At 54.1% G+C, this 12,170-nt stretch overlaps 4 protein-coding genes across 4 annotated transcripts; 3 read left to right on the forward strand and 1 right to left on the reverse strand.

Annotated features, from left to right (window-relative positions):
- The first annotated feature begins 55 nt into the window (after window positions 1-55).
- B0I36DRAFT_321402 (uncharacterized protein) lies at window positions 56-472 on the forward strand. Its single transcript, XM_046153702.1, has one exon. The coding sequence runs from the start codon at window positions 188-190 to the stop codon at window positions 395-397; it is 210 nt and encodes a 69-aa protein (XP_046014263.1). The 5' UTR covers window positions 56-187; the 3' UTR covers window positions 398-472.
- A 1,039-nt stretch (window positions 473-1,511) lies between these two features.
- B0I36DRAFT_348487 (TB2/DP1, HVA22 family-domain-containing protein) lies at window positions 1,512-2,518 on the forward strand (the record flags this gene model as incomplete). The annotated part of the gene is made up of 5 exons (XM_046156697.1): window positions 1,512-1,562; window positions 1,843-2,058; window positions 2,142-2,167; window positions 2,232-2,327; window positions 2,398-2,518. The coding sequence occupies 5 exons, from the start codon at window positions 1,512-1,514 to the stop codon at window positions 2,516-2,518; spliced, it is 510 nt and encodes a 169-aa protein (XP_046014264.1).
- A 2,950-nt stretch (window positions 2,519-5,468) lies between these two features.
- B0I36DRAFT_362099 (translation initiation factor eIF 4e-like domain-containing protein) lies at window positions 5,469-6,671 on the forward strand (the record flags this gene model as incomplete). The annotated part of the gene is made up of 3 exons (XM_046158595.1): window positions 5,469-5,506; window positions 5,599-6,435; window positions 6,494-6,671. The coding sequence occupies 3 exons, from the start codon at window positions 5,469-5,471 to the stop codon at window positions 6,669-6,671; spliced, it is 1,053 nt and encodes a 350-aa protein (XP_046014265.1).
- A 1,667-nt stretch (window positions 6,672-8,338) lies between these two features.
- On the reverse strand, window positions 8,339-9,963 carry B0I36DRAFT_362100 (chromatin assembly factor 1 subunit A-domain-containing protein; the record flags this gene model as incomplete). The annotated part of the gene is made up of 2 exons (XM_046158596.1): window positions 8,339-8,793; window positions 8,847-9,963. 2 exons carry the CDS (start codon window positions 9,961-9,963, stop codon window positions 8,339-8,341), a joined length of 1,572 nt encoding a protein of 523 aa, XP_046014266.1.
- Between the last annotated feature and the right edge of the window lie 2,207 nt (window positions 9,964-12,170).

The raw sequence follows: 12,170 nt of genomic DNA on the forward strand, positions 1-12,170 counted from the left end.
CACCAGGCTCCATCTGGCGCATGCAGGCGCTCACACGAGTCCGCTCATCAGGAGTGAGGACTGGTGCTCTGCAGGCGAGGACCGTGTTTCACTGTCATGGTCTCGCCCAACCGTCCCTGTCGTGCTGTTTTGTCCCCGACATGCTTGCACGAGACGCACATTCGACCAGTACCTCTATCCTTCAGCCATGGCTGAAAGTGGGCGAGCACGAGCATGTGGCAGATCGAAGCCACAATCTACTCAGGTCGCTTCAGTAGCAGTCGCTGGGAGAAAAACAACTAGAGACGAGCTTCAGGACAAGACCGGCTCCTCCTTGAGGACTCTCTCGTTCAAGCCGCAATGCTCCCAGAGAACAGATCAGCTGGCAATGGTGGCTACCTGCATTGCCTGGGTCTGAGCATCGACCTCTCACTCCAGATCTGTGCAATTTGTCACAGCTGTGTGGTGTGCCTCACACTCGGTCATTGCTGGCGAGACTGATCCCCAGTATGCACTTATTGTCACGCCTAAGAGCTGGAAGAACAGATTAAATGTCCCCGGTGCAAAAGGTGCAATCTCATTGGCTACGAGCTCAAGTATTTCGTCACATGCCAGTCGGGCTTCATCAGGCCGAGCGACAGTGCTGGTGCTTCGAATCTGCTACAATTTGCGAGATCATGCCCAGCACGACAAATGCCAGTGCGTTGGCTCGGTGATGGCCTCGCGCTGCTTCTGCAAATCAATGCCTTGACTTCCACAGCTCAGTAGTGTTCAGGATGTGCGGCGCTACGTCCGGAGGGGATAAGAGGGGTACTGATCTAGTGATCTATCGTCAGCTCTCGTGAAGGGCTAAAGATGCTGCCAAGCCGAGCTTGGAGAGCCTAGGGGCTGTTGAGGATTGACGACGTAGCCTTAGCCAGGACCAGGCCCTATCCCCTCTGTCCTCTGTCTTGCCACAGTACGGCCTTCAAGCGACCGTGTACGGACCAAGTCATGCAGGTACGTTTGCAACTGCAATGCAAATACGAGGGAATGGAGTCTTAGGAGCCAGTATACCCACGATGTTCTGACCCGAGGGCTGACTTCACGATTATCGAAGGCACTGGTTACTGGGCGTATGATGCACCTTGGGCAACTCAACAACTTGGCAGCAAGTCAATTTTTGAGCCTGAGCTACCAGCCTTGTTACTGTTTGTCTGGCCTTTCGTCCTGAGGTGCCTAGGATGTGAAACCTGGCGTGACGTACGCCCAACTCCCATACCTTAGGGACCCCGAAGTTCGTTAGTGCACTTACTGTAGGTATGCACTTCAGCCCGACCTCCCGTCAGTGTCTCGCCATCCCTTGTTAGGTAAGCTCCTATGAGCCCTAACTCGTCCTCACCCCTCCTGCGCCCACCTTACAGCTTTTCCCCGCTCTGACGAAATCAACGCACCCTACCGAACCTCCACGTCTTCAACATCACACACTACAAGATAGCTAGCCCTTTCCACAGCCTCACGAAAACATCGCTTCCAGCAAACCCACATTCAAAATGTCTGCCCAAGACCGCGTCCAGCACTATGTGTCCCAGCTCGACAAGGAGGTACGTTTTTTTTGCAGCCCTCCATCCCATGCCTACGATCTGTGCGCCCTCTCGTCGGAGCCGATTACGTCCAAGCTCTGGCAGCTTCAACTTCTCAGGCAGTCTGAGCCATGACAGACCTCGCTCGCTTCATACCTACCCTCAGCGATCGGGCTCTATGGAGCACTTGAAGCTGTACAGGTCCTCGGCCCGGAGCCAAGCAATCTGCACACGTGCTCAGATCACGACTCTTTTGCAACTGCTTATCTCGAGCTGATGCTAACTCGTGCCGAACTGCCAGCTCTCCAAGTACCCTGCCCTCAACAACCTCGAGAAGCAGACCTCCGTCCCCAAGGTCTACGGTGTTATCGGCCTTGCCAGTCTCTACTTCTTCTTCATCATCTTCAACCTCGGAGGACAGTTCCTGACCAACCTGGCCGGCTTCGTCGTCCCCGCATACTACTCTCTCAGTGCCCTGTTCACTGTCAACAAGGCCGATGACACCCAGTGGCTGACTGTACGTCCATTCGTCATCACGAGACCTACGTCGCTACTCTTCGATGTGTGAACCTTTTGTGCTGACAAGTGTCCTTTGTATAGTACTGGGTTGTGTTTGCCATGTTCACGTAAGCTACCTAAAGCTGTTCGGCCACATGCCTAGTGCTTCGGTGTACTGACAAAACTCCCTAGTGTTGCCGAGAGCTTGATCAACGTCGTCTACTGGTTCCCTTTCTACTACACCTTCAAGTTCATCTTCTTGCTTTGGCTGTCTCTGCCCGTGTTCAGGTTTGTAAACCCTAGCTCGCAATCATGATTACCACGAGCAAGGCCAAGACTAACTGGGGTGACCTCGAAGCGGCGCCCAACTCATCTTCCGATCTTTCCTCCAGCCTGCTCTCGGCCGCTACTTCACCGAGGCCGGCTCGACTGCTGCCAACCTCCGCGCCAAGGCCGACTCGCTCGGCAAGGACCAGTAAACTGGCCAAGCTTGGATTCGCCGATAGCTCAACACGCTCGGGACAAGTTGCGCAAGTTTAACAGTCTTTTGAGGTTGCGCGCGCAGGTTGAGCTACAACGGCGGGTGGGAAGATAAAATACATGACGTCTGGAATGACGCTGCTGGTACGGTCACGTTTCAGCCCGCGCGGCATTCCGGACGGTAGGGACAGATGGGGAGAGATAAGTACGGTGGGAGGAACAACCCCTGCTCTTGGAGCAGGATTGCCTGGCGCAATCTGGTTGTGGCATGGGTGGAGAAACAGATGTGTAGGGGTTTCGATGATCGCGAATATCCAATTAGAGCAAGTCATGATGAGATGATAAAATGGGAACGATGAGTTACAAATATTTGCGATTCTCTTATTTCTATCATCACTAAATATTGAAGGGTCGCGAAAATGACGGCTCGCCGCCTGCCAATATTTGCGCACGTTGATCAACAACCTTACTCTCGTATGTTGCGCAGTGCATTAGTAAGGACGCTATTCTTCAGTTAGCTCAAAATGCTCGAAAAAAAAACCACCAGTGCTGAAAGTGAAGAAAGGTTGATAATTTCAGGTATACATGGTATGGTGACTTCACGCGGTGCGATAGTATCGCGCCGCATCAGGTCTAGAGCTAAAAGTCTCATCATAAAAAGGATCGAGAGGAAAGAGGGGCGGATTTGTGTAGAACAAGACGCGAATAAGAAAGGAAGGCTTACCATTTCGCCAAGTACAAGGCTCGTCGCGCAGATTCAGATGCCGAGCAAAGGGACCTGACACGATACCTAACACGCGAGCAGAGAATGAGTCTCTCTCTGTCTCCTAACTGGGACGCCATGGAATGCCACCCGAATGTAAAAAGGAAAAGGTGTGTTGGGCGCTGCTCAGGCCAATGTGCCAATGTTTCCGCAGGCTCAACCATCTCGGACGACACGCCTTGCTGCTGACTTGCCTTCTGGGAGGAAGAAAGCCAGAGAAAAGGGTTGACCGTTTGTGAGGCTGAGCACAGAAGTCGGATTACCAGAATGAAAGAGAGTCATCATGGCAGCCGTTTGTAGAGGGTTGTCAGGGGAGGGTCGACAGCAATGGCCAGGTGACTGGGACTGATGCAGGCAGCTCCCCTTGTCAAACTTCGTAGCGAGACCTCGATGCACCTACCTACCTATAGTCAGTTGAGCTTCGAATGAGTGCCGCCGGCGTGACTGGGCAGACTGAAGCTGGTCTGATCGTGGATGTCGAGAACGAGGGAACAGGATCAGGCATTGCCGTGGCGCGCGCCCCAGACATCCTGTACCGCCGCTGTCGTCTTCTGCCACATCAACGTGGCACGTCAAATGAGTCGGCGGCTTGCCGGGAGATGCGCAACGGCTACGAGGATTGGGGGAAATGTCCAGTGCTTCAGGTCATCATCGCATCATGGTAGCACACACTGAAGGGCCCTCGTGATGATGGTTTTAAGCAAGGGATGTGTATAAAACGTTGCTCTCGACACACACATCGGAATCGCCGGCAGCGTGAGGACCATTGTTGCGAAGAACAAGACTGCCGTCGATGATTTGAGTTGGTGGTCTTCATAATTGTTGAAGAGAGAAAGGAGGAAGCGCAGGCGCAGGCACGCAGGCCAGAAATTTTTAAAGGACCGCCCGCCCGTCGCGGTCGGGGATTCTGGCAGGAGTGGGGCCCAGACCTGGGCACGCACGCGGATGGAGAGCGCAGCGCGCAGGGCAGACGGAGCCGAGGAAAATCGACGAGCTGCAAGCTCTCGTTGGCCGGTTGGTCTGGGCATTCATTGTGCTGCAACAGAAGCTTGGTGCAAGTCATTGTTTCCAGAGGTGGACAATTGCTCTTGCAAGAGGCCTCATGTGACAGCTCTGCAAGTGACAGAGCGGACAATATTCCAAACCTAGGCCGCCCTTTGCTACATCCATGGATGTCCTCGAGGCACCGTGCCTTGGCGGCTACCCTGCAGCCTTGAGATGGCGCACAGTCCCACGGGTCCTCCATGAAGCTGCCCGCCCTGACGTACATGAGCCTGCAGTTCGTTCACGAGGTGAGACTTGGTGGGCGGATAGCTGCTTGGTGACGAGACATGCTGGCCAGCGATTCTCCAGATGCCTACCTACCTAGGTACCTAACCTAGATAGATAGCTGTGGAGGCGCTTCTCTCTTGGTCGCCATGGCCCTCACTGCAGCATGACATTTGCCAGTGGCAGTGGGGACTTTTGAGGGCTCACAATTTGCAGCCTTGGACTGAGATGCTGGCGGCGTCCAGTGGAGATGCGGTGCGGCCATCGCCAGGGCACACTGGGCACGGCTTTCTACCACCCACTTGGACCCGCCCCATCGAGCCGGCCCATTTGGGGCAGGCCCAAGCCAAGGCTCGACACTTGCACCACAACCACCACGACCACGACCACCACTGCCACCACCACCACTCTCCAATCTTTTCCACTCCAGACCCAGCATCACCTCGCCCGCCGCCTCCCGACCACCTGCTCGACGACCATTCCTCTCCCACACGCACCTCTCCGCCGCCTCTCTGCCGTTCTTCCCCGCGGCCTCCCAAACCATCAGAACCCCCCCGGCACCCTCCTGCGCACACACCCAGTCGCACCTCCCCTCCAGCGCCGAACTAAATCTCAGTCCGCCTGCAGCATCACTGCGCAAGCCGCCAGCCTCACCCATTCACGACCGTCTCCTGCCCGCCCGCCGGGCCAGCTCTCCTCACCGGCCCTTTGTTGTTGCAGTGCTCAGTGTTTCGCGCGGAAGACCTTTCACTCCAACCGCACTTCCACTGCTCTTCACCACCCCGCAGCACCCAGCCTTGGGACAGCCGCCAACCAGACCATATTAGCATTTCTCCAATTCCTGTGGTTCTCGATATCTGCTTGGCCCCATCTCTCGCGATTCGGTAGCAATTCATCACCGCGAGGCGTCGATGACCATGGACAGCAAGGACTCGATATGGAGCCGCCGTAACAAGTACATAATCCCTGCCCCTTCAACCACGCCACCCCGGCCCTAAAGTCAGACGGAAGTCCAGCTCGTTCAAGTCGTACTGATATATCTTCTAGTGTCGGCAACCTCTCCTTGTCGACCCCTGGTCAGCACGACAACTCTTCGGCCCCTCGCGACTATTCGTCTCTCTCGAGACGCTCCGGGCCAGGATCCTCGCACGGCGGCCGAGGCCCAATTCCATTCGGCGGCACCCAGACGCCGGCCAACACACTGGCATCGCCCGGCGGAGCTGGAAATGCGTTCGGCCTGGGCTCTGGCGCCTTTGGCTTTGCAGGCGCGAGCTCTGCAAAGACGCCCAAGACGCCAGGAAACCCATACGAGCGAGAATGGGGCGCACTTGGTGGTGGCAGCAAGACGCCGTCCACTGAAAAGACCGCCAAGGACGCCTTCTCGCGCGCTGCGACGGGCAAGCCCTCGATGGGCTCAATTTCAGAGATCACCGGGAAACCGCAGTCGTCAGCCACCTCGCACCCACTCCGGAACGGGTGGACTTTCTGGTTCCGACCACCGATCAGCAAGGCGAACGGCTACATCGAGTATGAGAGGAGTTTACATCCTATTGCGCACGTGACCACAGCCGAGGAGTTCTGGGCAGTGTACAACCATCTCAAGCACCCTTCAGATCTGCCCGAGAAGTCAGACTATCACCTCTTCAAGCAAGGTATTCGCCCAATCTGGGAAGATGATGTAAACAAGCAGGGTGGAAAGCTGGTGGTCCGTCTCAAGAAGGGAGCTGCCAACCGCTTCTGGGACGAGACACTGCTGGCCTGCATTGGGGACCAATTCGGCGAGGACAACGAGGAAATCTGTGGTGTGGTGCTTAGTGTGCGCAACAATGAGGACATCCTCTCGATCTGGTTGCGCCACAGCAGTCCAGCCACTCCCAGAATCAAGTAAGCCAGCGACCGTCTTCACTGCGTGGTTCACGAATTGTTCTAATGTCTGTCTCAGGGAAACCGTCAAGCGCTGTGTCTCCTCCATCTACCCTGGTGACCTCAACTTCGTCTGGAAAAGCCACGATGCTAGCCAGCAGCAGGCTGCCAACACTCCTCACCACGACAACAACGCCAATAAGCGTCCCCACCACAACAAGAATCAGCGACAGACTCAAGACGAGCCTCGCGCCTAGAGACCATGGCCAGCACATGCGCTAGACGCGGTCGCTTATTTGGGGCACGGCCGCTTGTAGCCCCCGCGGGTACCTTGGCGAGCTCTCGATCTGGCTATTTCAAACGTCGCCGCCACAAAAAAACAAAAATAAATGGCGGCTTGCACGATTAGTCTTGGTCGTAGAGTGGGACCTATACACCGCGAAGGGGTTCTTTCGACGCATTTGCACTTTTCGCATTAACGGCGTTCCTCAACTTACCAATGCGGCCCCAGTCATATTTTGACGGTGGAACCCCACAATCTACCGCAGTTGCAATTCCAAGTGCTTGTTGTCCACAAGTGTTTACTGGTCTGGCCGCTACAATGGCCTCAGAGGCCACAGTCATTATTTGCCATCCAAGAAAAGGTGGCAGATGAGCCGCTGTGTCTCTGTTGATTTCACAGGGACGAGTGGTTAGTAGAGTGAGATGACTCTGGGATCGAGCAGAGGAAAATGGCGGAATCCACTCCTTGTGGCTCTGGGCAGACACCACAATTGCTGGGGACCGACATGGTGGTAAACATCATCCGGTCCTGTGCATTGAACTGGGCAACGCCAGATCCCCTGATGCTCTCGCGGACAATCCCTTGTATGTTAGCACAAATACTTCTGTACAGTATGATTGGCTTTCGAGCCCTTACCAGCGCACATCTGTTTGGTTAGCAGCGAGGATATATCTATTGATCTAGCATTGATGCTTCGGGCGTCTTGTCCGTGTGCTTTGCGTCTCCACCACATTGTCTTGTCCGTCGTGCAGTGCTTTGTATGCTGGTCAACATGAGGATCGGCCCCAAACTCGCGGACCCCAAGGCTGAAAAGCCAGGGCAATGCGGTGCGGATGCCTACAGTCTCAAAGGACCATTCCTCCGTCGTGGCAGTACAGCAGCGCTTAACAGCGTTCTCTACGAAATGGGGATTTGAATGGGAAAAAATCCGGTACTATTTCACAAGGCGGAGGACGAACGTAGCGTGCTCAAACAAAATGTTTGTATTTTGGTGTGTGGGTGTGGGCAAATACAAGCAAAACAGTAAGTCCGGGGGATGTCCTCACCCTGTCGATCTGGCAATGAGATTCAAAGGGCCCTTAAAATGGCAGGTGCAGGAGGGCTTGAAAAATCAACTCGTACTCTCACACATTGCTGGTCCAGCCAGTATGGGTATAACATGAAGTCATCCGAGCCTCAAACTTGTGTGTGGACGACCGCGTGTCTATTTTTGTTACTTGGTGCGGCGTGGTAGAGAAACCACAAACCAGCATTAAATAGACACCCTTCTCGTCGATATCATACATTCAAGATAACCGTTTTCATCTCACATCGACCTGGCCGATTGTCTCATGCTTGCAGCAAGCAGTATCAAAACTTAGACATGCTAACCACAAAATCTGCATACAGCATGGCTAAGAATTTGTTTACAAGGACGTGGTTTGTTTATGTGATGTACATGCTATGTTCCCCCTGTAATGCTTGCCTAGCAATGGCATGTGTGCTTGGCGATGCTAGACGACAAAATACCTCTAGATAGCGCACGGTACACCGGGATATCAGATAAGCACCCCAAAACTCCGGACACCAGGCTTTTCCCCAATGACCAACAAATGCTTTGTCGTAACAGCGTAAATAGGCGGCAATCAGAAGAGTCTGACTTCAAACGGAAAAGGCCGGGAGAATTCGCCAGTGCTTGCAGGACTTGGCTGCTCCGGGGACAGTCTCACGAACTGCAATATGCTCGAGAGTCTTTTTGACTTGTGGTTTCGTGCAAGAGGTGAACTTCTTGGACAAGAGATCGATGACTGTCAGTTTCGTGTGCTCGCGGAAGCCCTCCGACACAATGGTCCGCTTGAAGTCCTCGAGAATATCCGCAGGAACCATATCTTTCTGGTCGATTGCTGGTGATGGTGTAGTTGACGAGGATCCACTTCCACTGCCGTTGCTCCTTATCAATACGGCGAAGGCGTGTGCCGGGGGCGGTTGCATTGTGTTCAAAGTGCTGTTTGTGGTGGCAGCAGCCAACATGCTAGGTGCTGACTCCTTGGCCTTTTTCTTGGGCTTCTCCCAGTATGAAGTAGAGAACGGATCGATGGATGCATCTGGCAATGTTTCTGCAGAGGCTTAGCAAGACAAATCGACCCATTATCTGGATTGGCACACTTACCCAGAAGGAACTCCATCTTATAGTTCTCCAGCACAACACTCGAACTCTTATCCTTCTCGCCTTCGAAGCAGATGCCCACAACCGTCGGCTGCGTCTCGCCTAGGAATGTTGGGCGCGCAAGCGGTGGTACGTCGTCGCTATCGTCGAGGAAATCATCCAGCTCATCATCCCCGTCGGCGTCTTCCTCCTCATCCTCACTCATGAGGTCTTCGCCATCGTCGTCTTGCCACTCGGCCTCAGAATCGTAATCGTAGTTCAAGTTCTCCACGTTCCTGCCCGTTGGGCGCCTCGATAGTCTGCGCAAAGTCGACGTGGCGAGAGGTGTGGTTATCGTGCCGATGTACGGTGGGCGGACGTCCTCGTAGAATTTGAGCGCCTTCATCGGGATGTGATTGAGTTGTCGCTGAGCATCAATGAGCTCATTGGAGGATGTTTGGGATTCGGATTTGATGTGTTCGCTGCTGGCTGCCTCCATAATCTCCTTGACCGATTTTTGCGTGATTCCGCGTGGCTTGAAGAAGCCGTGGACTTCGAAGGTCTGGGCTGGGTTGAATGGGTGCACCGCCGCTGCCTCCCTTTTCTTATAGATGAGCTCGTCAAGAATGCTCGACTTCACGTTCTTCGCGTTATCATCCATCTTAAAGGGTACTGTAGCGAGAGTGACGTCGCTCTTTACAAAGAATGGTTGAAAGAGGCGGTGGTAAGCGGAGACCTGAGGTGCTGCTGGTTCGGTCGTCGTAACTGTTGGACTTGCGGATTCTGCCGTTGCGGGAGTCTGTGCTTCTGTCGTGCTCGTCTTCACGGGGGTCGAAGGCGCGCGCTTCACAAAGGCGGCCAACATGTTCTGCTGCTTCGCCCTCTTACGTTGAAGAGCCTGCTCTTGTTCCTCCTTCTGCTTGCGGATGGCCTCCTTCTTTGCCTCGACCTCGGCTTTCTCGGCGGCTTTGGCGGCCTTCTTGGCCTCTTTTTCAGCGTCCATCTTTGCTTTCTCTGCAGCCTTTGCAGCCTTGGCCGCTTCCTTGGCTTGGACCTCGTCGGCCTTCTTTTGTTTCTTGAGCTCCCGTTCCTTCTCCTGGGCATCCTTCTCCGCCTGAGTCAACTTGCGCTTGGTTGCCATCTTGAGGGTGGAGTCACTCGTGCTGGAAGTTGAGATCAAGCTGTTTGACTTGTGGTCCGATATCGAAGCCTGACTGATTTGGAGATTGCTGTCCTTCTCGCTCAAAGGTAGTTGTGGTTTGTGGTTTGTAGAAGCATCACCCGGAGGTGTTATTTCCCTCTCGGAGGGGACGTCGGACAACGGGGAGCTAGGCGAGCTGGGGGTCAAGTTGAGGTTGGTTTGTTCTGCATGATACGATTAGGAATGCACAAGCTCGCCAACATTTGGAGAAGCCATACCCGTGACCGCCTTGATAGGGGTTGCCAACCCGTCCGGGCTCTTTTGCTCGCTCATAGTGGGCAAGGTGTGCCGTTATGTCCAGGTCGGCGTGGCTCTGAGGAGGAATATTGCCTTCGCCAATGGTATCACTGTTTGAGAGACACCGGCCACAGAGCCCTTCAATGAGTAAGTGTCCGTCTTGCGACAGTCGTGTGCCTATCGTCGCCGAGTGGGAGCGTAGTTGGAGAAAGTGTCTGGGAAAGTTGCTGCGACCATTCAGTTCCAATGAGGGCTTCAGGAGGGCAGTTCGTGCTGCGTTGTCTCGAGAGCCTATGAGGTTTGTGATGCTTTGACTCAACCTATGTGGTGTAATGCGTCGTCGTTTGTGCTTGGGCTTCGGTACAAGACAGCCGGTGGTGCTAACGAAGCCGATGCATGGAATCTCGAAGCACGGCCCTGGTCTGGTCTGGCTGGGATGGAGACAGCCACTTGACACGCGTGAAAACGCGACAGGGTCCCTCCAGGCGCGTCCCCCGCGCACCTGCCGCAGCTGCTGGCCTGGCATCAATTTAATACACCTGGGCAGGCAGTCGCGGCTAGGCAGCACAGCGAAAAGTGGGCACCAGCCGGCCACGGACCCGAGCAGGCAGTATAAGTAGTTGCTCTCCTCCGCCTCTGCCCTCTTCTTGACTTTCCTTCTCTTCTTCATACTTACCTTGGTGTGGAACTGGCAGCTCATGAATCGCCGGTTCTAGCTTGAGAGACCTGCATTGCACAGCGTGGCGTCGATCATGCTGCATGATGGGTCTTCCCATCGTGCATGCCGCAATTTTTGTTGCATCTCTTGATTGTTTTCATTTCGCCCGAAGCCTTGTGCATCGTCGAGAAGAAGACCACCTGGAATCGTGTGAGAAGTGTTCCCGTCCTTGCCAATGATCTGAGGCTCAACGCCAGGTGCTCAAGGGCCTAGGGTCGTAGAACTGGATTTGAAATAACCGTGCACTTCATATTCGGCCCGTAAGAGTTCATGTGAGAGGAATGTGAGAGTAAAGATGAATCCGGAGCCCATAACGGTCGAGAGAGCCTCTCAGAAACGACAAACAGCTATGGCGGTGGCACTCCGCGTCGTTACCCTTCCGTGTTTGAGCTATTGTTTGCCTGTCAAAGCCGCACTGGGGTGCTTTCATGTCTGAAGCTGGCGCTAAATGGGCCGCTTTCAAACATCACCAAATGATCACCAAGCCGTCACGAATATATTACGACAGACAATTGCCAGTGTCATCGTACGCGTATTTCCCAAGTTTAAATTCACACCGACATGACCTTCACGACTGAGGTGATGGCCAAGTTGGCCTGCAAACCTGGAATAACGTAATCCACGGGTAAGCGGGTCACACGGGTGAACGGGTCACCTTCCAGTAACTCGTACGACAATATATAAGACAATTTAACCACAACGCCTTAAATCAATTCAAACTATTCAGAATCCTCTTCTTCAGAGGCAGATACAACTTTCTGACACGTACGAGCATTATGACCGGGCTCGCCGCAGACGCCACATCGTCGCGCGCGCGTTTCGGGCCTCCTCGTACGACCACTATTCTGACTCGTTTCCGCTATTAACTGCTGCGTCGCATCGATTTGAGCCTTCAAATCCTTTGCCTGATCAATCGTGAGGGACCCTCCTTTCTGTAGCTGCTTTCTTTTCGTACGACGACGGCGGCTGAGGCGGTCATTTGCATCTCGAAGTTCGGCGAGCTCTTGGCGCATAAGGTCCTGCTCGTGTACCATCATTATAACTCCTTTTCTCAGCTGCCGTAGGCTCTCAACGATGGACGACGGTGAGCTATTCTGGTGTCGTACGATGCGATTTTCAATATACTTCGTCTGCGATTCGGTCTCAATTAGGTTGTTCGGCGTCTTTGAAACCCATGGGGGTGGTAGTCCAG

The sequence above is a fragment of the Microdochium trichocladiopsis genome (assembly GCF_020744255.1).
Source record: "Microdochium trichocladiopsis strain MPI-CAGE-CH-0230 chromosome Unknown B0I36scaffold_4, whole genome shotgun sequence".
Classification (NCBI taxonomy): domain Eukaryota; kingdom Fungi; phylum Ascomycota; class Sordariomycetes; order Xylariales; family Microdochiaceae; genus Microdochium; species Microdochium trichocladiopsis.